Raw genomic sequence first — 26,200 nt, 5'->3', positions numbered from 1 at the left:
TGGCTGGCTTATTGACATTTTTTTTAAAGCCTTCCACAGAAGATTTCTTGGCACATTATCATACGCTTTCTCTAGGTCTATGAACAGCATACCTACATCATGGTTTGTAGCCTGACATTTTCCAGAATTTGCTCTATACATGAGCATCCAGTCGAAAAGCCACACTGTTTCTCAGAAATATCAATCTCTTGTTCCAGTTTTGATTTTATCACTTTTCCAAATAGTTTAGCAATAGAGCTCATAACACAGATTCCTCTATAATTGGAGCATCTTCTTCTGTCACCTTTCTTGAAAATTGATGTAATGCATCCGATTGTCATCTCAGCTGGTTGGTATTTCTTCACCATTGCATAATTTGTTGAACAATCGAGTTAGTAGCTTTATAACTTTTTGACCTCCATATTTAAGCAGCTCTATGTTAATTCCACCTGGGAATGGTGATTTTTTCCATTTTTTGCCATTTTTATTTCCACTTCCACTTCCTTAATTTGGATGTTCAATCCTTTTTCCATGACAACTGTCTCTGTTTCAGTTTCTCTAAATTCCTTTCTTCTTTCATTCAATAGCTGTTCATAATAATTGACCCATTCCTCCAGATCTATAATTTCCAGTCTAGCATTTTGCTTATGAGGTTTCCTTAAACTCTTCAATACTCTCCATGCCTCTGCAGATCTTTTACATCCTAGTTTGCTGTTCACCTCGGCACATACTCTATCCCAGGACTCGTTCTTTGCCTTGATGACTTTCGTTTTCACTTCCTTATTTTTTCTTCATAAAGTTTTCTGTGAACTTCCCTTTATGAGCTTAGCCATCTTTGGTATGCTTCCTTTTTCTTCTTTATTAATTCCTTAATTTCCATGTTCAGCCAATCAATTTGTTTCATCTTTTGAGATTTTCCTATTGCCTCTCCAGCAATTTTCTTCACAATGTTTCCTTTAGGTATTCATATATATCTTTTGCACTGTCTCAGCTTATATTGGGAGCAAAGTTCTATCAGTCTCTCTCCGTTATCATTCTTTACATTTCCTCCATGTCTTCCCACCACTTCATTGTTCGCAGCTTGTCCCACTCTGGAGTTCAAATCCCGCATTATGACCATCTCTCTGCAACGTGGAATTACTTCTATTACTTCTCTCAGATTCCCAGAAATCTTCTTTAATACCTGTAGGAGACTCATTATTAGGAGCATATACCCCAATGATAGTACTTTCCCTTTCAGATATTTTAATTTCAAGGGGCATGATTCGTTCATCAATAAAACTCCATTTTTCAATAAACTTTCTGAGATTTTTGTAAATAAGTACAGCCACCCCTGCCTTAGCTCTTACATGTCGGTCGACACCAGACCAAAGGAAAATATATTCTCCAGTCATTTCTTCAACTTCTCCCTTTCTTCTTTGTTTCAGTTAAGACTGCCACATCCAATTTATATTTTCTCAATTCCAATGAAACTTCATCTTGTTTTGTGCTAACTCCTTGTACATTCCAGCAGCCAAAATTCATAATCCTTTTCTGTTTGCCAGTTTGATTCCTATTTGTCCATCCAATTTTTTTTCTGTTAGGTCTTTTAGCATTGAAAGAATGTTTTATGATGAATGGTGAGCTGGCCCACTGCATCAACTCCCAATCTGGAGGACCAGGGTATCTTTTTTCATCTGGTCTCTAGCTACAAACCTTTCTGGCTTGGGAGGCCTTACCAGTAGCAAGCTACCACCAGCATAGCTCTGTAGATCACTGAGACACGCAAGCCTCACCACCACAACAAGGTAAAGATACCATCGGTAGGGTAGACCCAAGTGAAATATAAATTTGGCTACAGATATTATGAAAAAACTATTATATATTATGAATAAACTCTAAAAGATTATTTACAGCATATTCTAAACAGCTGCTGACTGATAAATTTACACATGGGCTGACATATCAAAGCCCCCCCCGACCTATGCTGGCCAAAAAACTGCTGGATCAACACATATGGAGTAGCACTTTTAATATTTGTTCACGCTTCTTTCATTACATTTGCTTCTTTCATATTTATACTAATGCCATATATTACTATTATTATTATTATTATTATCCATATGATGCAAGGAAGCCTGAGGCTTATGCTGCACCAGGAAAAAAAAAAAAAAAAGTTCCCGAGTAACCCTGAGAGAGAGAGAGAGAGAGTGTGTCAAAAGTAGAAGGGAATCACCAAGAAAGAGAAGAATGATGATATCCAGCTCAGGACCCTGGGTGTGCCAAGCCCATACTCACCAGATGTGAGCCCCCGGGGATAACACATGGAGCATGCCATATACACATGGAGCCTTGTCATGTAGTAGTGATACATGCTTTCTAGTGTGTGTGTGTGTGTGTGTGTGTGGAGCATGCCATATACACATGGAGCCTTGTCATGTAGCAGTGATACATGCTTTCTGGTGTTTGTGTGTGTGTGTGTGTGTGTGTGTGTGTGTGTGTGTGTGTGTGTGTGTACGCACACAAAACACACCCACATTCCTATCCTTCTGTGCCTACTCATTTCACTTTCTTTATGACCTCTGGTTAAAAAGCAGATATACGCTTTTCCAAAACTAAATGTGACTAGTTGTCTTGGCTTCAACAACTACAGTATGCAATGCTAACTTACCAAGGAGCATAAAATTCCACAAGGATTATGTCTTTTGATAATGTCATCAAGTCAAAGTTCTCACTGGTAAGGACCAGAACATCTTCTTCTACTGTTATTTTCACATTTCCACCATCTCCTTCTACTACTGGAATTTCTATAAGAGAAATTTAATAAAGTTCAAGCTCTCTACATTAAAATTCAGTAACACAATGATCTATATTATATTACAACAGCATAATATATATGATAAATTAAGACATAACTATTTTTTTCTATAACATATGCTTCAGATGGTGATAACATGTTTATAATTATTATTTTTTATCATTGTTTTATTCGGTTTTTTTTCTCTCTTTGGCTGGTGCAGCATAAGCCATAGGCTTTCTTGCACCATGCGGCCATTACTAATACTAAGGCTAATAATTTCAGAAAAAAAAATTGATATAGCTAATATTTCAGTCAAAAGAAGGGTGGCAGTATTAAAGCAGAGATTTAACTAATTTCTTCCAGATCTAGATGGTATACAGTTATACTACATAACAAAAAAATAAATAAATAAATAAAAAATAAAATATATAGTCTTTATTACAATTCTTGACTACGTACACCATCCAAGTTAATCCAATAATAATAGGCTTGAATAGTTTATTACTCAATTGTAAATTAAGTTTGGCAGCTGAAAAGTTGACAACTTCCCAAAACAAGTAGAAAGAGCAAATCTGGCTTTCTTTTAAAGTGAAGGCACCATCACGAGAACTTTTTCAAATGCTACTGGTTTTTCATCAGGTGACAAGTAACTTCAACTAAATGCATGCTGATCTAAGAATAAAGTGTCAAATTTAAGTGAGAAGTCAAGTGGGATATGAGAGAAAATCTTTCAACAAAACAATCAGAGCTAAGGGTATATTTCATCCCCTATGACAAGGGTGCCAAACCAATGGCACACGTGCTATAAGTAGCATGCATAGGAAACTATGAGCATGCAGCCACCCATAAAAAGTTTATTAAAAAAGCATTTTTTATTTGAAAATAAATTTTTTATGGGCTGTCAGAAACATCTGATGGTGAAAATCAATAGTGCAATTGTGTGTGGAACTATATAGCAAAGTTCTCGTTAAAAAAATTTTAAGTACAGTGGACCCCCACTCTAGAATGGGTTCACTATACGATAAAATCACTTTACGACGGACTCTCCACAATAAAATACCTTTCACTATACGATATGTAGTAAGTGCAGGATATTGTCATCATGTTTGTGAATTTAATTTTAATTCTATTTTAATTAATTCTATTAAATGGAGCTTAAAAAATAGGAATGAAGAGAAGATTCTGAAAATTTATTTTTGTTTTTTATATGATTTCAGTGAAGGGGAAACACATTTCACCATAATACTGTAAGGTAAAAACCCACAATTCCAGTTATCGGTATTATCGCAAATGCAATAAGATCGAGTTTACTACCCGTTTATAATAGCTTGCATTAATAGAAAAGCCTAATAAACTGGAAAGTGCAAATTGTTTTTATTGTTTTATGGTAGTGACCTACAGAAACGTGCTTTAAAAAAAATATCAAAGTGCGTTCAAATACAGATGGATCACAAATGTGTTAATACAAATGGATCGTTCTTATAACAAAGCATAGGAATAAACAGTGAAAGTGTAGTGCATTTTAATGATTTGAGCGGCTGATTCTACTAACCAGTGATCACTGGTGCCTACTTATTTCGCTCTACAATGGCTTACGATTGTATCCGACAGGACCGCGTGGTCCTTTGTCTCAGCCAAACAGCAGCATTTGTAAACGTGTTGGGCACATGTTTCGTTTGAGTATCCTTTAGTTAAAGTAATTTTTTTTGTGCTTACTTTCCATAAATTTACTGTATTGAATTCTTGAATGTACAACATTGCATAATATGGCCTCTATAGAGTGCAGTAAGAAGAAAATTTCAATCATGTTTTTCATCATGTTTTTTCACTATTTCTTGAAATAGTGAAAAAACATGATGATGGTGCTAAAATTAGTTCATTGATGCACAAATATGGTTTTTCATAGTCAACCATTTCTACCATAGTGAAACAAAAAGAAAACCTTAAAAAAGTTAAAGTGATGAATCTAACACAGTCCAAAAAGGCAGAGAACTAATTGTAGAAATGGAAAGGCTTTTGTTGCTGTGGATAAAAGAAAAACAAATGAAGGGTGATACAGTTCCTGGACAATATATTTGTGAACATGCAAAGCAGATTTTTGAGGACTTAAAAGACTAAAACACCTTCAGATAGTGATACACGATATGGGGATTTTAAAGCCAGCAAAGGTTGGTTCGACCATTTTAGAAAAAGATCTGATATTAAAAGTGTTATAAGGCATGGAAAGGCTTACAGTGCTGCCTAAGGAAGCAGCTGAAAACTTTAAGGTGGAGAGTTTCAAGAGCTCGTTGAGAAGAAGGGTTACGTTCCTCAACAAGTCTTTAATACAGATAAAATGGGCCTCCTTTGGAAAAGGAGGCCTAGGCGAACGTACATCACAAAAGAAGAGGCCTTGTTGCCTGGCCATAAACCTATGAAGGATAGGCTTACTCCGCTATTAGGATCCAATGCCTGTGGTGATTTTAAACTTAAGCCAATGTTGGTTTACCACTCAGAAACTCCCAGAGTGTTTAAACAGCAAAAGGTCAGCAAAAGCAGGTTGGGTGTCATTTGGCGGTGTAACAAGAAGGTCTGGGTGACAAGACACCTCTTCAATGAATGGATATTTGAAGTGTTTTGTCCTTGTCAAAGATTACTTAGTAAAAAACAAACTTCCTTTAAAGGATCTGTTAATTTTGGATAATGCTCCAGGTCATGATCCCCAACTTGCCCGATCTCTGGAGGAGCAATTTACCTTCATTACTGTCAAATTTCTCCCACCCAATACCACCCCTCTGCTTCAGCCGATGGATCAGCAAGTGATTGCCAACTTTTAAAAAATTTACACAAAGAAGATGCTTGCAAAGTGCTTTGAAGAGACTTCAGGAGACAGAGCCATCACCTTAAAGGAATTCTGGAAGACCAGGTTTAACATCTTAGACTATGTACAAATGATTGTCAGTTCTTGGAATGAAGTTTCAGCTCTGTGCATCAATGCAGCCTGGAAAAACTTATGGCTTTCAGTCATCCGTAATTTTGAAGGATTTGAAGCTGAAGGTGTTCTAGAGCAGGAAATTATCACTCTTGGTGAGTCCTTGGCTCTAGAGATTGATGCAGCAGATGTGGAGGAGTTAATTGCAGACCATGGAAGGGAGTTGACAACAGAGGAGCTCCAGGAATTAGAGCAGATGGGTGAGCATGACAGTGGAGATGAGGAACATGAGGAGGATGACTATGTAGCAACAATTCAAGAAATTAAGGACATTTGCTGCGTGGGATACTGTGAAGAGGACAGTAAGAAAAAACTCAGATATTGAAACCACTGAATTGATGACCTGCAAATTTGAAGATCAGGTGTTAAGTTATTTCAAGATACTTCAGAGAAAGTGCCAAAAGCAAACCACTTTGGACAGTTTTTATACCATAAGTAGCAAGAAGCAGCAATCAGAAAGAACATCAGATCCTGAAGTTTGTCCTGATATCTTGATGGTAAAAGATTCTCTTCCAGCCCCATCACCACATCACCATTGACACAGCTTTTCCAATGTAAGTTAAATGAAAATTACGATTTTTGTTTTTTTAATGTTTATAATTATCAATTATCATTTTAAACAACGTTTTTTGGTGGGAATAAGTAAAAATGTGTGGTACCATCAGCATTTTTTATCTTTTTTCTTTTTATTTGTATCATGCTCCTGTTTATTCCGGTGCATAAGACACCACAATTTTAGGACTAGTTATTTTTAGATAAATGGTGCATGGTATACACTGGAAAATACAGTACTGTATTCAGTATTCTATATAAAACTAATACAATTTCTGTTATAAAAATCACCTTTTACAGAGATAAATAGCTTAGTTATACTGTATAGCGAAAATTTCAACTTCCAAGGACTTAGAATGAATTATCAAAAAACTGTGCTATTGAGTTCACATTATGATATTTTCACAATACTATGGTATCTCTGGAACAAATTAATATCGTAAAACAGGGGCCCACTATACTGTTATTTTATTTTAGAGGTGTTAGCATACATGCATAAAGTACATATTGTCTTCACCATGCCTGTCAGCATATAATAACTCAACTCCTAGAGGATGAATTTTCATGAATTTTATATATGGTGCTTTATAGAAAAATTTATCAAGCCACCCCAAATTTATTTAAAATTGGACCACAGTAATCTGGCAATTAGTATTTATTTGTCCATACACCTGTATGTAATAACTTGACTGCCAGTCGATGGATTTTCAATAAATTTTATATTTGACTCTTTCAGAACAATTTGTCATCCCAAATTTCATTAAAATAAGACCAACAGAAATCCAGCAATTATTATTTCTAATTTTCATGCACATGAAAATTAGAAATAATATATCCATACACTGTATATTTTAGCTGCATATTTGCTGCCATGCACAGGCAATATGGTGAATGAACACAGAAAGAAACATTTCTTGGTTTGCTTGTTAGTGACATGCCTAACAATGCAAGTGTGTGTGTGGGGGGGGGGGGATCAAAAATTAATAAACAGTTTACATTCCACTTTATTTCCAAAAATACCTGGAATTCAATGAATCCACAGTTCATACTACCTTTTCAACATTTAACATATGTGAGGTGTTAGTCAGTTGTTCACAACACTGATTCTATAAGGCCATGTTTATTCATTAATCTGCATTAAATTTATTTTATAAATGCAAAACTGTTAATTTTTTTTTTATTACAAAAACTTAGCATATACAATAATTCCTTTTAAGTAGTTAGCAAAAACATTTAGTGGCACAGAGCACTAGGTGGCATGCGATGCACTTGCAACATGATATCTGGCAAGCTGCAAGGAAACAGTGGCCACCCATGGTTACTGCTTCACATATCCAACTGAGAGCTTTCATGTCTGAACTAGAGATCACCCTGTTTTACCATAGAAGGGGGGGAAAAATCACTACTTCCCACTAGGAACCTTTTAATACATTAAACACTGGCTATCCCCCTTTGCTTCTTTCTAATGAGATCTAAATGCGCTACAATATGATAACGAGCAGCTCAATTAGTCTTCTGCATTAGTATTAGCCATATGGTTATGTCCTCTAGTTCAGGAATTCTTTATAATAGTAAATTTGAAAATCACAAAAGAGTTCCCTCAATATTTCTTCATAGGGTGATTTCTATGTTCAACTTTTTAGCACCAAATTTAAAAGATTTAAAATACATAAAAAACTTCTTTAAAATTATTAAATGTGATCAATACTCTTAGTACATTAATGATCCAAAGCCACGGGATCATAACTGAAAGCCCCAATCCGATCCCAGATCCATCAAACCCTCCACGAAACCTTGAGTGACTAAAGACATTAACTTGGTTTTAGAAGCGGCTGTCAGAAAATTAGAAGTGACTGGACACATAGGCACAAAGACAGTGCAGGTCTGTGCATATGCTGATGATGTCGCTATTATCAGTAGGACTAAAGGAACACTGGAGGAAACAGTGGCCAAGCTAGATAGTGGAGCACAAAGAAGAGGACTTAGGATAAATGAAGCAAAGACAAAATATATGGAAATCCGGAGAATGGCAGATAACAAAGAAAATTTAAGAACGAACAACTTCTCGTTTGAGCATGTTCAAAATTTTGCCCATCTGGGTTCGCAGATAAACCAGTTCAACTCTATTACTAATGAAATTAAGTCCCGTATCCTGAGTGGAAACGATGCTTCTATGCACATGAAAAACTAATGAATGTCCAGAGTATTGAACACACATTTAAAATTAACCAGTTATAACATACGGTTGTGAAGCTGGGACATTATCGAGTAAATATGAGCGGTTGTTGAGAGCGTTCGAGCGTAGAATTTTGCAAAATGTCTTTGGGCCCGTACGATGTTGATGGATTCGGGATGATCTAAATGAACCACAAACTTGACAATCTTATTCAGGGTGCAGACATCGTCAGATTTGTGAAGAGCCAGAGACTTGTCTGGTTGGGACCTGTTATGAGAATGGATGACAGCAGAACAACCAAGAGGATAATGGAAAGGAAACCTATTGGTAGGAGAGCAAGAGGAAGACTGCTGAAAAGATGGATGGATGATGTAGAAGAGGATTTAAAGACCATGAGAATAAGAAGCTGGAGAAGTAATCTCCCATGATAAAAACAACTTGAGGCAAAATTTTGTAAAGATTAAAACAGTTTAGTAACTTGGGGAGAGAGAGAGAGAGAGAGAGAGAGAGAGAGAGAGAGAGAGAGAGAGAGAGAGAGAGAGAGAGAGAGAGAGAGAGAGAGAGAGGTGAATAAACAGTCAACTTAATATACAATTGAGTGAAATTACTATAAATCTAAGGGCAACAATGGCTCAATATATCATGTTTTATTCATATTTGAAAATTACAAAAGAGTTACCTCAATATTTCTTTCAACTTTATATTTCAATCTTTCAACTTGATGCCCCGGGATCAAGTTGAAAGCCCCAACCCAACCCCAGATCCAACAAACCCTCCACGAAACCTCGAGAGATTGAAGACTTCTATGCTCAACTCTCCAGCACTGATTTTAATAGATTTAAAATACATAAAAAACTTCTTTAAAATTATTAAATGTGTTCAATCCTTTTAATACATGAATGATCCAATGCCCCGGGATCAAGTTGAAAGCCCCAACCCAACCCCAGATCCAACAAACCCTCCACGAAACCTCGAGAGATTGAAGACATTATATCAGATATTTAAAAATAGAGGCTGACAAAATATATCATGTAATAAACTGCTACATAAAAAACACGTCAATGAAAATAAATTGCAATGAAATAATTTCCAAAACTTTCCTTCCTTAAGGAGGACCAGCTTTGACTTCCATTGTGTTCATAGGTCGGAATACTAATGAACGATATGTATGCGTTCCCCACAATAATTAAAACTACTTTGGTTTTAAACATCTGACAATGTCTTCAGTCACTTGAGGTTTCGTGGAGGGTTTGATGGATCTGGGGTTGGGGCTTTCGACTATGATCCCAGGGCATCAGATCATTCATGTACTAAGAGGATTGAACACATTTAATAATTTTAAAGTTTTTTATATGTATTTCAAATCTTTTAAAATTGGCACTGGAGAGCTGAACATAGAAGTTGCCCTATGAAGAAATATTGATGTAATTTTTGTAATTTTCAAATATGAATAAAACAGGATTTATTGAGCCATTGTTGCTCTTAGATTTATATTATAATAGTAAAGTATTCTTTATAATAGTGAAAATGAAACCTTCATTCATTTTACTATCCCCTCTCAGAGTCTTATGGACCTCAATTAGGTCTGATCTAAGGAGGGGGGGCTGGTTGCCAAGCTCTGTAGCCACATATTTAAAGTCTTTCCTCGTAGCTTACCCTTTTGCTGATCTCAACATGCGAGTTTCCCATCTTTCAAGAAGCTAAATGTCTTTTTTCCAGATAAGGTCTCCATACTTTGACATAGTACTGCAAATGCAGTCTTACAATTGCCTTATACAGTGGGGTTATGACCTTCCTATCTGTACAAGATACTGTTCGATAAATCATCGACAAGGCACCATGGGATTTACTTGGTGCCTGTTCACACTGTTTAGAGAATTTCATATCTGCCCGTATCATAACTCCCAGATCCCTAAACCCACATTTCACTGCATTCAAACATAGCTGCCACTTTTCTCACCATTCTTGAGACCTGTTAAAATCATTCTGAAGGAGTACTGATCATTTACAACTCTCCTAATCTTTACATCATCTGCAAATTTTGATGTCACATCCTCTGTCCCTTATATGATGTCGTTTATGAAAACCAAAAACAATGGTAATCCAAGAACCTTGGAGGACCCCACATCTGAAGAATATCCATTAATCACAACCCTCTGCTTTCTGCCCTGCAGCAAATCTATGATTTGTCTTAGAATCTTTCCAGTAATCCCAAAATACAAGGCAGAAATGCATATTACATGCATGCAGTTTTTATACACTGTATTCTCCAAATTAAAGGTATTAAATTATGGTAAAGAACATGGAAATAGGGCAGCTAAAAGAAAATTTTAGTCCTCCAACTAAGAAAATTCTTAAATGATGCAGAAGAGTTACCATATTTGGTAACTCGATTATGCTTCCAAATTTAAACTTTCTTCCAAACCACTTCCTAAAAGTTATTGCTGCATCTTCATTTCACTGTACCCTGCTTTTGAAATAAATTAATTCAAAATTTTCATATAACTGCAACTTCCTAATATTCAACTTCTTATTCCAAGGGACTAAGAAGTTGTGATATGATATTATCTACTATGCTATGATAATGACAGGTTTGTTTTTTTTTTGGTTTTTTTTTTTGTGAAAACCCTAAACATGAGAAGTATTAGACCCTATAGTACTCAGTACTGTACTTTGGTTGAAGGTTGAAAAGATTAAAGAAGATATTTTTTGACAACACACTTGCACTTCTGTAGATTGTAATTTTCAGGAAATTACACATGAAGGAAGGTTTTTCCAAAAAACTGAAGTTGAATGAATTAGCATTTTTTTAGCATTAGTAGAGGCATTTGATACAAGAAAGCAAGCTTATGCAGCATCAGCCAAAAAAAAAAAAAAAAAACACACTTCCACTTCACCCCTCTGTTCGTTCAAAATACCTGTCCAGCTGAGCCTTAAACTTATTTAGGCTGTCAACTTCCACGACAAGGGATGGAAGTCTGTTCCACCAACCAACCACCCGCTGACTAAAGGCAAATTTCCGCACGTCTATCCTACATCTGTCTTTCCTCAATTTGAATTTATGCCCTCTCAGGTGATTATTCTGAGCGAGAGGAAGAATCCCATCAGCATTGACCATGCTCAAACCATTCAAGGCCTTATACACCTCTATCAGATCACCTCGCTGGTGCCTAGTCTCCAGACACTGTAATTTGCAAAACTAAAGCCTTTCTTCATAAGAGCACCCCTTTGTTCTATTCACTAATCTTGTTGCCCTTCTCTGTACTTGTTCCAGCAGCTCTACATCCTTCTTGAAATGAGGCCTCCAGACCTGTATACAGTACTCTAGGTGCAGCCTGACCATTGCCTTATACAAGGGAATAATCACCTCCTTATCCCTGGTAGAAAAATTCCTATATATCATTGACAATACACCATGAGCTACTCCTGCAGCCCATCTGCACTGCTCAGAGAACCTCATATCTGCCTGCACAACCACCCCCAGGTCCCTTTCATTCTCCACCACTGTCAGTGTAGTAACACAGAGTTGATACATTGCTGTTTCCCATGTGTAGCACTTTACATTTGTCAATGTTAAACGTCATTTGCTACCTCTCAGCCCATCCGCTCAACCCTTCCAGACCCTTGCAGCAGCATAGTGTCAGTAGTGTCCCTGCCAACCCCTGCATCGTCTGCAAACCCCGATATTAAGCTTGATATACCCTCATCAATATCATTTATGAATACAGAAAACAATGGACCCAACACTGAATCCTCAGGGACTCCACTAATAACATTAGTCCATGACAAGCAGTGTCCATTGATTACCACTCTCTGTCTTCTCCCCCTCAACCCCCCCCATCCACAGCAGCAACCTGCCTCCGGTGCCACACTGCTCCAATTTGTGCAGCAGTCTCCCATTCGCAATGGTATCAAAAGCCTTTCCAAGATCCAAGTATATAATATCAAAGTTATTCCCTGCATCCAGCTCCTCTGCGACCGCATCACAGTATCCAACCAAATTGGTCAGGCACAACTTCCCCTCAACAAAACCATGCTGTGTCCGAGCCACAGCTGAAGTCCCGTCTCAATGATCCCACAGTGCCCCTTCAACCAGTGCCTCCATTATTTTCCTGGAACAGAAGTTAAACTCACAGGTCTATAATTACTTGTGTCAGCCCCTGACCCTCCTTTGTGAATTGGGGTGACATTTGCACATCTCCAGTCTGTGGGTACCTCCCCTGAGCCCAAGGAAGCTCTCACAACTACGGCCAAGGGCCCACTCACTTCCCTTGCCGCCCCCTTCAATATAACTGGATAGATCCCATCCACCTCGGGTACCTTTCTTGTGTTTATCTTCAACAATTTCTCCTCCGCTTTACTCTCAGTCACCACAAGATCCTCCAGCTCACTGCCAGAGCTGAATACACCTCTGGCTTTCCCCTCGCTAAATAACTCCTCATGTGTGAATGTCGATGCAAAACATTCATGCAGTTTGTCAGCCACCTGAGCAGGATCATCAACAGTTGACCCATCGATATCAAGTGGACCAATCCGACTCATCCCCCTCCCTCCAGAGCCTACATAAGTAAAGAACTCCTCGCTGTTTTTCCCCGCATCCCCCGCCAAAGACCTCCCGCAATCTGCCTTCGCCTGCCTAACCTCCTTTGTAACTTGGTTATAGATCAACTTGTATCTATCACAGGCCTCTGTGTCATGCGTCAATTTGTATGTATCCCATGCATGTTTCCTCCCTGCCACATGCCCCATCAGTTCATCTGACATCCATTCAGGCCCAAACCCCGAACATTTCCCAGTTGGCATGTAAAGCCCAGCAGCTTCCAAGACAATTTCCCTGAATGCCTCCCACTTCGCACCTGCTGTTGGCAACATCATCAGTTGCTCCCACTGTACAGAACTCAAACACTGTCTCAGTCCATCACAGCCGCCCTTACGAAAGCAATAACCCCTCCCTCCACCCATAATGGCAGCTACCTCTGAGTAAATCCCACCTCAGCACACCGCGATCACTGCCACCTAGTGGTTCATTTATCTGCAGATTCTTAATGCATGAAGAATCACTGCTGATAATCAAATCAAGAGTATCCCTCCCTCTAGTTGCCTCCCGAACACGCTGATGCAGAAAACAACCATCCAACAAATCCACAAAAGCCCTGCTAGTGCGTGAGTGACCAGCCCCCAGATTCCAGTCAACATCTGGGAAATTAAAATCCCCCACTACAAGACTCTCTGACTCAATGGCCCACTCCACCTCCCTGTACAGTTTCTTACTATGCTCATCAGAGTAATCAGGCCCACAGCACACCCCCACTCCCAACCTTGATCTCCCAATGCCCATGTCACACCAAACTGACTCGACACTGCACTGTCCAGCGATGTCCACTGGCTTCACCTCCCCGGATTCCATGTATTCCTCAACCAACAGCACAACCCCTCCTCCCTTCCTATCCAGTCAATCCCTTCTGTAGACGTTGCACTCCCCAAACTCCAGCTCCACACCCCCCCATATCTGTGCGACACCACATCTCCGACATCCCAACAACATCCGCCCCCGATGTCCTGAGCAATACCTCAAATTCATCAAATTTATTTACTAAACTCCTAGCATTGGTGTACACGCAAGTACACATGCACCTATTCCCACTCCCAGCCACCCCAACACAACCCATGCGTTCACCTGTACCGCAATGACCCCTGGCAGTCCCTGAAATATCCTGCATCCCGCTTTTCAGGCCTCCGCTCACTCCAATAGAAGCAGCACAAGAATCTCTTTCACCTCTGCCAGCGGCTACTGTTAATCTATTCATCTTTGTCTCCCCCCCCAAGCCAGCAGTTCTCCGACCCACTCAACACTGCCTCGACAGCATCAGCAAACATTCTTGCACCCTTTCTATTTAAGTGTATCCCATCCACTTAATAAGGAATTAATAAGGAAGAAGAAAAGTTGGTTCTATGAGTTTGAAGTTGAACAGTAAAATGATATTGATTGGTTGCGGCACGTGTTCGGGCTGCTTTGGAAGAGAGTGGGAATTACAGAAGCCAATTCAGAAGAACAATGCCCATGGAATATAGAAAAGGCATGCAGCAGAAACAAAACATCTATAAGACAGAGAATGGAGAGACTCTGTTAGAGATGAGTCATTAAATAACCTAACTGCCCTCTTTTGAATGAAATCTAGAAGCCCGAGAGAGGTTTTGGGGACACCACCTCAGATATAGAAACAATATTCCATGTTAAGAAAGATTTGCAATTTGTACAGAGTGAACAGCTGTTTGGAAGAAAAGTAACACTGAGAGCGAAAAAAAAACCCCAGTTTTTCAGATTCAGAGGAAGCAATATTAGTATTGTGCTTATGCCAAGAGAGAGAGAGATCAGGTCAGGGTAATCCCCAAGAGAGAAATATGATCTTGCCTAAACTTCGGAGTGTCATCAAAGATAAGCACAGGAGCACAAGAATCATTTTTGCAAGATATAAGACAGGACTGAGTTTTAGAAGGATTGAAATTAACTAAGTTATCTTTGCCCCACTGAAGAATTACCTGGACATTAGCATTTAAGGAATTGGTAATGAATATTCGAGAGGTTGAAGCTGTTTGCGCAGGGCAAGGTTTCTCAAACTGGAAAGTGGAATGCTGTCATCAACAAAAGTATGGATAGGATTTCTGGTAAATGGAAGGAGGTCATTAATATACAAGGTGAAAAGAGTGGGATAAAGAACTGAACCTTGGGGAACACCAGGATTAGTGGAGAAGTTAGAAGACAGGAGCCATCTACCATCTTCTGCTGGGTTCCTGGACATGCAGGAATAGATGGCAATGAACAGGCAGACCAAGCAGCAAAACAAGCAGAAAGCCCAATCAACAATAGCATAAAAATACCATACCTGGACTATAAAACTACAATTCGAAATAGTGGCGAAAAACAGTGGCAACAAAAATGGCAGGAACAGGCTGGTAACAAATTATTACAGATAAAACCGCTGTTACAACAATGGAAAACCAGTACAAGAACCAACAGACAAGAAGTTATACTGAGCAGATTAAGAATAGGACACACCAATGTTACCCACTCCTATCTACTCCGAGCCGAATCTCCGCCGCAGTGCTCTGACTGTCACACAATGCAAATGATCCAACATATTCTACTTGACTGTCCTAACTTTACACGACAGCGTCAGATTACCTTTAAATCCTTAAAAGGAATGGACACATTTTCATTAAGAACAATATTGTCAGATAAATCTAATATATCCTAAGTTTTCCAGTTTCTCAAACGGATTAACTACTATAATTTGATATAAAAATCATAACAAAAGACATCATTGAATAAGCCACAAATCATAAGTTTGGCACATTATAGCCATAGAAGCTGATGCGCCAGTAAAATATCCAATCCAACCAACCAACCATCTACCATCACCCTCAGTGAGCAATCAAGGAGAAAACTGGATACCCAATTACAAAAAAACAGTTGGCAAACCTGAAGATGGAAGCTTGTTTAGAAGATCTTTATGCCAAACATGATCAAAAGCCTTTGAGATGTCAAGAGCAACTGCTTGAGCTTCACCAAACATTACCATTGAATTTGTCCATAGAGGGCTAACATAAGCCAGAATATCACCAATGGATCAACACTGAGAGAATCCAAATTGGTGATCGTTGATCAGATGGAAGATTTCTAGATAGTTGAAGAGTTGGCAATTAATTGATTTCTCCATTATTTTAGAAAGTAGAAGTGTAATGAGACAACTGGATGGAAGGGATTTGTTACTCTTTTTTTTGAATTGGCTGGATATGAGCAAATTTCCTACCAGAAGGAAAACCCCTTTGGAATAAGAAAGTGAAAAAAGGCGACGCAGAACATGAGTAAGTTCAGGAGCACACACAGGGCCGTGCAAAGATATTTGGGAGGCCCCGAATGCAAATGGGATATAAGGGGCCTCATTTATTTATGTTGAGACTGATAGCTCCCTCGATCGGACCCCCAAGATCGGGGACACTGGTGTTTGTTATTTGGTTTTTAGGAGCATTAGCAACTAAGGCCATATTGCTCCAGGAATATGCAGTGGTCATTCCCTGACCTTTCTGCATCCTCCGTATTTAGTGGTGACAGGCTCGAACCCCAATCTAATCAAGAAACGTGTGCTACGCACTGCTGCTCCTTCCCACCTGGCTATGGAGGGAATGAGCCTGGGGACACTGGTGTGGCACATCCAATGCACCTCCCATTTGCACGGCCCTGAGCACAGGTTTCGAAAACAAGTGGAGAAATTCCATCAGGACCTGGAGTTTTCTTAGCATCAAGATTGATCAAAATCTTCTGACATCCTTTTGTTTGAAGACCACAGGAGGCATTGAATGGAGTGTACTGGAAATGGTGGCAGGTGGTTTACCAAGATCATCAATACACATTGGAAGAAAAATAGGATTCTAGCAGGTCAAGCTTTATCTTTGGTTGAAGTGGCAATAGAACCATCTGGTTTTGAGAGAGCTGGGAACAGAGATGGGCAAAAGCTGAGGCCAACAGCTTTGGCAAGAGACCAGAATGATCGGCTACCATTTGGACAAATTAATAAATGCTTTACAATTGTTGCAAGCTTTTGTGTAGGCAGAAAATGAACCTGGAGATTTGGGAACAAGCCAATTATGATATGAAACATTCTTCCCTTGAACAGCCTTAGCACATTTATTGGAAAACCAAGGTTTAGATAAAGGATGAGATTTTAAGGTGGAGTGTGGAATAAAAGATTCCATCCCTACAAGAATAATTTCACTGACACAATCTGAGCAAATGTTGACATCAGAAGGTTTGAAACAATAATCTGACCAAGGAAAGGGAAGAAAAGAAATCTTGCAGATCATCACATTTTGAATTCTTGTAATGCCAAATAACATGAAGTTGAGAATGGCCACAAGAAAAAGGCTCCATTGGAAAAGACACCATTACCAAGTTATTATGAACTGAGGTGCCTAGAGGACCACTCACCTCGACCATATACTTAGAAGGGCTGTTTGTGAGAAAAAGATCAGTGCAGTGACTGCATGGTTAGGATTATCTAGTAGATAAATAATCTGTGTGAGGTCATTAGCAACTGCAAAATCCTCAGCATCTTGACCAGCTGGGTTCTTGTGATAGAAAACAGAAACTAGCTGATGTTGTGAACATTAAAATCCCCAAGGAAAATTACCTCACTGTTAGCAAAGTTGTACTGGAGAAAGTCAAGTTTCAGAGAGAGGAAGTTAGAGTTCCAACTGATTAGTGGACTTAGGAAAACAATATAGGCAACAGATGAATTTGACAGAATATGGTAGAGATTTTAAGCCAGAAAAGATCAAAAAGACGAGATTCCTAATTACTGTCTCTGACAGAGAATATCAGAATGAACATATGCACAAGTACCATGAATGATTCTTACAACTGAGATGAGCAGTGGTAGAATCAACCAATAACTGCAAACCCTTAACCATAATTATGAATGCTTCCTTGGACTCAGGGGAGATCCCCATGGACTGGAGATGTGCAAGTGTGTCCCCAGTTCACAAAGGTAAATTAAAGGGCGACAAGTAATTATAGACCTGTTAGTTTAACCTCTGTTCCGGGGAAAATAATGGAGTCACTGGTTAAAGAAGCACTGCAGGATCATCTAGACAAGATTTTAGTTATGGTACAGACAGCATGGATTTGTAAAGGGTAAGTCTTGTCTGACAAATTTTATTGGATACTATGATGTGGTCACAAAGGAACTGGATGCAAAAAATAATATTGATATCACATACTTGGATTTTAGGAAAGTCTTCGATACTGTTGCACATGGAAGACTACTGTACAAATTGAAGCAGCATGGCATTAAGGGCAAGTTGCTGCAATGGATAAAATGATGGTTGAATGTGAGAAGACAGAGTGGTAATCAACTGACACTGCTCTTCATGGACTAATGTCCATGAAGAGCAGCGTCCCAGGGTTCGGTGTTAGGCCCAGTGTTGTTTTGTATACTTATCAATGATACTGATGAAGGTATATCAGGGTTAATGTCCAAGTTTGCAGATGATACAAAGGTTGGCAGGGTTGTTAATGACAGTAATGATAGTATACTACTTCAACAGGATCTAGAACAGTTGAGCAGATGGGCTGAGAGGTGGCAACTGAAGTTTAACATTGACAAATCTAAAGTACAGGGGTCTCCAGTATCCGAGTATTCATTATCCAGGTTTCTGTAGTTACGAGGATTTGAAAATTAAAGAATTAAAGCTTTTTCCCTTGATAAAATTGACCAAACACTTGAATATTTTTTGTGAGAACGATCTTCTTCATGATCATGCAAAAATGTGAAGTGTGAAGTTAAAGACATAACTGTGAAGACAAAAGACATATTATCTGAAAAAAAAAAAAAAAAAAAAAAAAAAAAAAAACACGAACAACTCTGAATTCAATCTTTATTCATGCAACTGAAAAATAGTGTAACTTCAATAAACTTTACTTAACCTTACATTGTGTAACATTATAATAAAAAATGTCTAATAAAATGATTTTCTCATTTTTCAATTCCTTCATCCATTTTTTACCATGTACATAATAAACATTACTATATAATATCGGGGTAGATACACCATACTACTCATCCTTCACAACAAGTTGCCCATGTATTGCACTACCGTAACCTCAGGGGCTCACATATGGTGAGTATGGGCTTGGCACACCAAGGGTTCTGAGCTGGATATCATCATTCTTCTCTTTCTTGATGATTCCGTTTTACTTCTGACTTGCTCGCTCTCTCTCTCTCACACAGAGTAATTCAGAATGTTTTTTGGCTGGTGCAGCATAAGCCTCAGGCTTCCTTGCACCATATAGCTAATAATAATAAGTAATGCTCCACATGCAATACCAGGGCACCTGCCCACCCACCAATGAAACGCCAACTAGCTTTGAAACAGTGCCATCTGGGTGGGTGCCCACCAAGAATAAGTAACAATAGTCTTCTCTATTAGTGAAGCATTACTTATTCAAGGTAGCGCAATACATGAGCAACTCGTTGTGAAGGATGAGCACAATATGAGATAAAGAAGGAATGATGCCTTTCACACTACAATCATAGTTTTCCTTTAAGAGTTGTCTATGGTGTATCTACACCGATATTACATAGATACAGAATCTTAAACTCTTAAAATATTATGCCTAGTTGCATTTAGTTTTATTTAAATAATAAACATTACGAAAATCGGTCTCCGTTTTAATTGGATTCGTTTTAAGTGGAATTTTCTGGAACCAATTATCTTCGGATAACGAGGAACCCCTGTACTGCATATGGGTAGCAGTAACCCCAGAGTAACGTACCAGCTGTGTGGTACTACACTCAGGGTGATGGAGAATGAAAAGGACCTGTGGGTAATTGTGCAATCAGATATGAAGTTTTTTGAACAGTGCAGACAGGCTACAAGAATAGCTCATGGTGTCTTGTCAATGATATACAGAAATTTTGCTAGCAGGGATAAGGAGGTGATTGTCCCCTTGTATAAGGCAATGGTCAGGCCACACCTTGAGTATTGCATACAGGTCTGGAGGCCTCATTTTAGGACAATTTAGAGTAATGTAGTGCTGCTGGAACCAGTACAGAGAAAGGCAACGAGATTGGCGAGTGGAACAAAGGGTTGCTCTTACCAAGAAAGACTTGGAAGTTCTGCAAATTGCAGCATCTGGAGACTAGGCACCTGCGAGGTGATCCAATTGAGGTGTATTAGGCCTTGAATGGTTTGAGCAAGCTCAATGCTGATGGAATTCTTCCTCTTTCTCAGATTACGAACCTGACAGGACATAAATTCAAACTGAGGGAAGACAATTGTAGAATAGATGTATGGAAATTTGCTTTTAGCCAACGGGTGGTTGATAGTTGGAGCAAACTTCCAATTGTCGTAGTGGAGGTCAAAAACTTCAATAAATTCAAGGCAGAACTAGACAAGCACTTGGAGTGAAAGGATGAGCGAAATGGGAAGGGTTTTTTTTTTTTGGCTTGGCTGATGTAAGCATACTTTCTTGCATCATACGTAACTGTAAATTTTGTCAGAAAAAGTGCATGGGAGGTTTGGCACTCTAAGTGGAAATGGAAATCATTTAGATTAGAACTGAGACCACGTATATTTGTCAAATGAATGAGGAAGTGTTTGGGAGGTTTAGATATTTTTGTGAATAAGTTTGTTCTATTAGTTTGACAATTCGTGGTGTATTCAGAAATAAGAAAAGTTGGCAAAGACAAATGTTCGCAGTCTGGCCGCTAGGTTTTCACTGGGCTTAACCAATTGGTAACTCTCTAGGAGGCCAGACTGCGAACACCATTTAAAGCTGTATCCTCAAAATGTAAGGAAGATTGGATCTCGCCATGATGTCATTCATAACCTCAAAAGACATCAATCATACTATATGAGGGAAGAGATGGGGTGGCAGAGTCTGGAGACTACAATGGGTTCCACCACTTCAAGCCTTCAATAAGCAAAGTGGTGGTACTGCACCGATTGCTAAGACTTACTTACCACCTAATATTGCTTGGTGACACAGAGGGGCAGGATTCCACCGTGTGGTGTGGTTGCCACACCTCAACCCTGCTTACGTTGGTTTGCACCTGGTGCCATATTTCAGGACATGCACATGGGAGTTATACCCAGGGTTACTAACAGTCCCATCATCATGAAGGTGCAAGCAGAGGATTTGGCTGTCACAGACCAAGCAGACTTTGCCAAAATTAGGTCCACGACTTCAGTGTCACCCAAATATTAGTTCGATCAGCATTTTAGACTCCCAAGTAGCAAGCACAGCTTGGCATATCTGAGAGAATGTAACAACCACAAGGACCAGCCTCTGCTAATTTTGCTTCTTTGACAGTCTTGTTGAAGCAGCACACCCTAATTACTGTCATTTAAAATGGTTAAAATGACATGAATTTATTGTTAATAAATAAATATTAAAAATAGAAGGGGGGCTCAATACGGAGCTCCATGGGATCACCTGTATAGCATTAGTCTATGAAGATCAGTGGCCATTAACTTAAACTTCTAACACTGATGATACTTTTCTTGGTGGTTGTTAATAGTCTGGATGTTCCAGTAGTCTAAATTCTCCAATAAACACAAAAGGAAGCTTCCTGCCCTAGGTGACATAGCACATAGCATGTATGACACAATTGCTTTGTACTACCATAATGATATTTTTAGCCTGTAAGTTTATCCAGTTTGATTTAATAAGTCCCGAAATGGGACTTGGTCAAACTTGTCACAATGTCCACTCCTAATCGCACTTGGGATCAGGGTTAGAACTACTCGGTACCCCACAAGTTCAATTTAAGATATGGGGGAAGGGGTTCATTAACTGATTAGACAGTCTCACACACTTCAAAAAAGCAATGCAGAAAAAAAAGTGACGGGCAGAACACCTTAACATTAAAAATTCCAAAGTATAAAACCATGAAATGTATAAAAATGGGCCTTTAATAAATACTACTCATCTATATACAATGCTGCTTACCAATGCATAAACTATTACTGGACCAACTTCAAATGTATTCAATGGGCTTGCCCAAACCTGTCCATGTGCCTAACAAGCCTGCACACAAAGTTTCAGAAAATTAAATTTCTTACGCAATACTATTTCTGATTGCACTGATGACAAATTGACTGATAACCCTGTAAGGAGAAATTACCAAATAATGGAATGCCTTGCCCATTTGTATTCAGTGGATTTAGTAAAATGTAATCAATACTCTGATAGATAATTAAAAATTTTAATAGTGCAGTTTTGCATGCCATTTTATGCCATTGATTTTTTTTTTTATATTTTTGTTATTTCACACTTTGTGCCATTAAATTTTTTTTAATAAAAAATTAAATTCCACCTTTAATTTTTCAATGTGACATTATTTTAATACTTTAACAAGTTCAACTCGGAATATGGTAAACTCACTTTACCAGACTTCAGAAATAACAGAGAATCCATTGAAAACCAATCTTTTACAGGGCCTATACAGGACCTAGTAACTTAACTGGCTCAGTAGGATGGTATTTACCCAGTACTGGATTATCTATTGAATGCAACAGGCACAGTGCCAAGGGTCTATGAAATGGGTTTAAGTCCAAAAAAAAAATATTGAATGACTCAAAAATGAGAAGCAAAATCTTATAAATCAAACTTAACTTGTTGTAATTAAACTACTTTACAAAACCATTTTATTAAAATAATGTCTGCAAATGTTAGAGTTTATATATATGCATGCATGTTTATTTCATTAATCTTTAGGAGTATTCCGGCCCCCCCCCAGAGCCTTGTTAATTTTTCAATCAAGAGATACTCTGAGAAAAAATATATATAAACAAAAAAGACAATACACAGTATCATATATTCATAGTATCAAAATGTATATTATTGACAAAATATCATTATATCCGACACTCGGCATATCATTATATCAGATTCGACCACTGCTCATCTCAGCTGTCAGAATTATTCTCTGTATGGTTTCCTTTCACTTCAACAGTGGTACTTGTGAATATGTCCATTCTGGTATCCCTATCAGAGACTCAGTAATTTGGAATCTCCTCTATGATTATGAAAGTGCCCAGGTCCTAAAATCACTTTAATCCATTTCAGTATTTACCATCAATTAAAATAATTTCACAATAAAGCAGAGTACCAGGGAGTCAGGACTTTCATAGCCATTACGTTCCATCTGGACATACACTGTAAGTCTGAAGAGAGCTTTTCAGACTCCTAATAAGCTTTGGTCATAGTTTCCACATACCACTACATACAACAAAATTTCAAGCTCTTCTACTTTACACAATTAGTAAGTACAGTAGAACATATAATGCATCACGTGATCATAATATATTCACAACTTCAGAACCTTGCCCTCATATAAGCAAGGTTTGTACTGTAGTACAGTCCCTCAAACAAAAACATATACTATATGACCAAGGGTATTCAGGTACTATTCCTTGAATATTGCGTACTGTGCCAGAAGTTCTATGTGCATGCAGCATATCAACTCTGATATACAAATATAAATTTTGTGAATCTGCCTGTGCAACAGCAGTATATTAAAAGCCAATATAGGCTGTGATTATAAATTATACTCAACATGGGACAGTAGCTGGATGTCAAATCAGTAATCTTTGTGCCACAACTGTGTAGTTACTTTATATAAACTACAGTAGTGAGAATTCTTCATATAAATTATTATTCATATGACAGTAATCAAAAAAGTCCAAGGACTCACTCTGTATCTTGAAATTGCAGCACTGTAGCAAGGCTTACCACCTGGTCATTAACTCATTTGAAAATGTTTTGAGAAGCAGTTTAACATGTTTCATAGCATTTTAAAACATGCAGTTTTACTTAGCTGCAAAATCTACATCAAATTTTGTTTCAAATTTAGGAAAAGTGCAACAGAAATCCAAAAAATATTAAAAACAGCTTTTTGAAAAGATGCAATGTGTCATTAAACAACTTCTCACTGTTTTGTTAAGATTAATCAGGGCCATTTGTCCATAAAAGATGATCCTCCCTCCAACTGCCTTTTCAACTTCAAAAACCAATGATTCGAGCAGGCATGTTTATGATCTGATCAGGAGTGGTTGACACGTTGTAGAGCGGATATCATCTTTTAAGGGCACAAAAGGTGATATTGTCATACATGTTTGCACTAATGATATTAAGAGTAGGAGACTGGCAAAATTACTTAACAAGTACAGGTCACCATTGAAAAAAAGCCGTGAATTAGGGTAGAATTTGAAAGGGTCTACAATTCTGACCAGACACGATACAAAGGAGTTTATGAGGAGGGCCTTGTGGATCAATTCAGCCCTGGAAAGATTGTGCAAGGCTCAAAGGGTAGAATTTTTTCAGCCTGACCTGCACTTGTTAACAGGAGAGACTGCTTCTACAGGGATGGGATACACATACAGAAAGGGTGTAAGAATATTTGCTGATGCTATCGAGGCAAGGTTAGGTGGGTTAGAAAACTGCTAGCTTAGGACAGTTGTTGTTGTTGTTTTTGTTTTTGGTTTTTAGGAGCATTAGCAACTAAGGCCATATTGCTCCGGGATATGCGGTGGTCATTCCCTGAATGACCTTTCCGCATCCTCCCTATTTGGTGGTGACGGGCTCGAACCCCAGTCTAATCAAGAAGCGTGTGCTACGCACTGCTGCTCCTTCCCACCTGGCTACGGAGGCGCCTGCTTAGGACAGATACAAGGATTAATAGATTAACAGTAGCCACTGGCAGAGGTGAAAGTGATTCTTGCACTGCTTCTATTGGAATGAGCAGCAGCCTGGAAAACAAGATGCAGGGCATTTCAGAGACTACTCGGCGTCACTGCGGTAGAAGTAAACACATGGGTTGTGTTAGGGTAGCTAAGAATAGGAACAGGTGCATGTATACTTGCGTGTACAACAATGATAGGAGTTTGGTAAATAAATTTGATGAATTTGAGGTATTGCTCAAAACATCAAAGGCAGATATTGTTGAGATATCAGAGAAGTGGTGTCACACAAATATTAGGAATGCAGAACTGGAATTTGGGGAGTAAAATGTGTACAGAAAGGATAGACAGGACAGAAAAGGAGGAGTGGTTATGCTATTAGGTAAGAAACACACAAAATCCAAGGAAGTCATGCCAGTTAACATCGCTGGACAGTGCAGTGTCGAGTCTATTTGGTGTGACATAAGCATTGGGAGATCAAAATTGAGAGTAGGAGTGTACTATAGGCCTAATGACTCTGATGAATATAAAAAGAAACTGTACAGGAAAATAGAGTGGGCCAGTAAATCAGAGAGTCTTACTTATAATGGGGGATTTTAATTTCCCAGATATTGACCGGAATTTGTGGGTTGGTCACACACACTAGCAATACTTTTGTGGATTTATTGGATGATTGTTTTCTATATCAGCATGTTCGGGAGGCAACTAGAGGGAGGAATACTCTTGATTATCAGCAGTGATTCTTCATGCATTACGAATCTGCAGATAAATGAACCACTAGGTGGCAGTGATCAGTGTGCTGAAGTGGGATTTACTCAGAGGTAACTACCATCAGGGGTAAAGGGAAGAGTTTTTGCTTTCGTAAAGGCGACTACGGTGGTCTGAGACAGTATTTAAATTCTATACGGTGCGACCATCTGATGATGTTACCAACAGCAAATCCAAAATGGGAAGCATTCAAAGAATTTATCTTGGAAGCTACTGGGCTTTACATACCAACTAAGAAATATTGTTCAAGGTTTAGGCCTAAATGGATGTCAGATGAACTAATGAGACATATGATAGAGAAGAAAAATCCATGGGATATATATAAATTAATGGGTGACATGGAAGCCTATGATAGATATAAGCTGGTCTGTAACCAAGTCACAAAGGAGATTAAGCAGGCAAAGGCAGATTATGAGAAATCCTTGGCAGAGGATGCAAAGAAAAACAACAAAGATTTCTTTAACTATGTAAACTCTAGAAGGAAAGGGATGAATCAGATTGGTCCACTGGATACTGATGGTTCAACTGTTGATGATCCTGCTCAGGTGGCTAACAAACTAAACGAGTATTTTGCATCTGCATCCACACATGAGGAGTTATTCAGGAAGGGGAATGCCAGAGGTGAAGTAAACTCTGGCAGTGAGCTAGATGATTCTGTAATAACTGAGAGGAAAGTGGAGGAGAAATCGTTGAGGATAAACATAAAAAAGGCACCTGGGGTGGATGGGATCTA

At 38.6% G+C, this 26,200-nt stretch overlaps 1 protein-coding gene across 1 annotated transcript in view; it reads right to left on the bottom strand.

The window, feature by feature from the left end:
* LOC150090705 (protein disulfide-isomerase A4-like) overlaps positions 1 to 26,200 on the bottom strand; it is a 133,802-nt gene that overhangs the window by 103,067 nt on the left and 4,535 nt on the right. The window contains exon 2 of the mRNA XM_090369889.1: positions 2,630 to 2,765. Coding sequence (XP_090226015.1) covers positions 2,630 to 2,765 — 136 coding nt within the window. The remainder of the gene's footprint in view (positions 1 to 2,629; positions 2,766 to 26,200) is intronic.

This window comes from Mastigoproctus giganteus, chromosome 1, assembly GCF_048544385.1.
Source record: "Mastigoproctus giganteus isolate SK-2022 chromosome 1, ASM4854438v1, whole genome shotgun sequence".
Lineage (NCBI taxonomy): Eukaryota > Metazoa > Arthropoda > Arachnida > Uropygi > Thelyphonidae > Mastigoproctus > Mastigoproctus giganteus.
The sequence above is the reverse complement of the archived record's forward strand: the minus strand, read 5'-3'. Positions and strand labels throughout refer to the sequence as shown.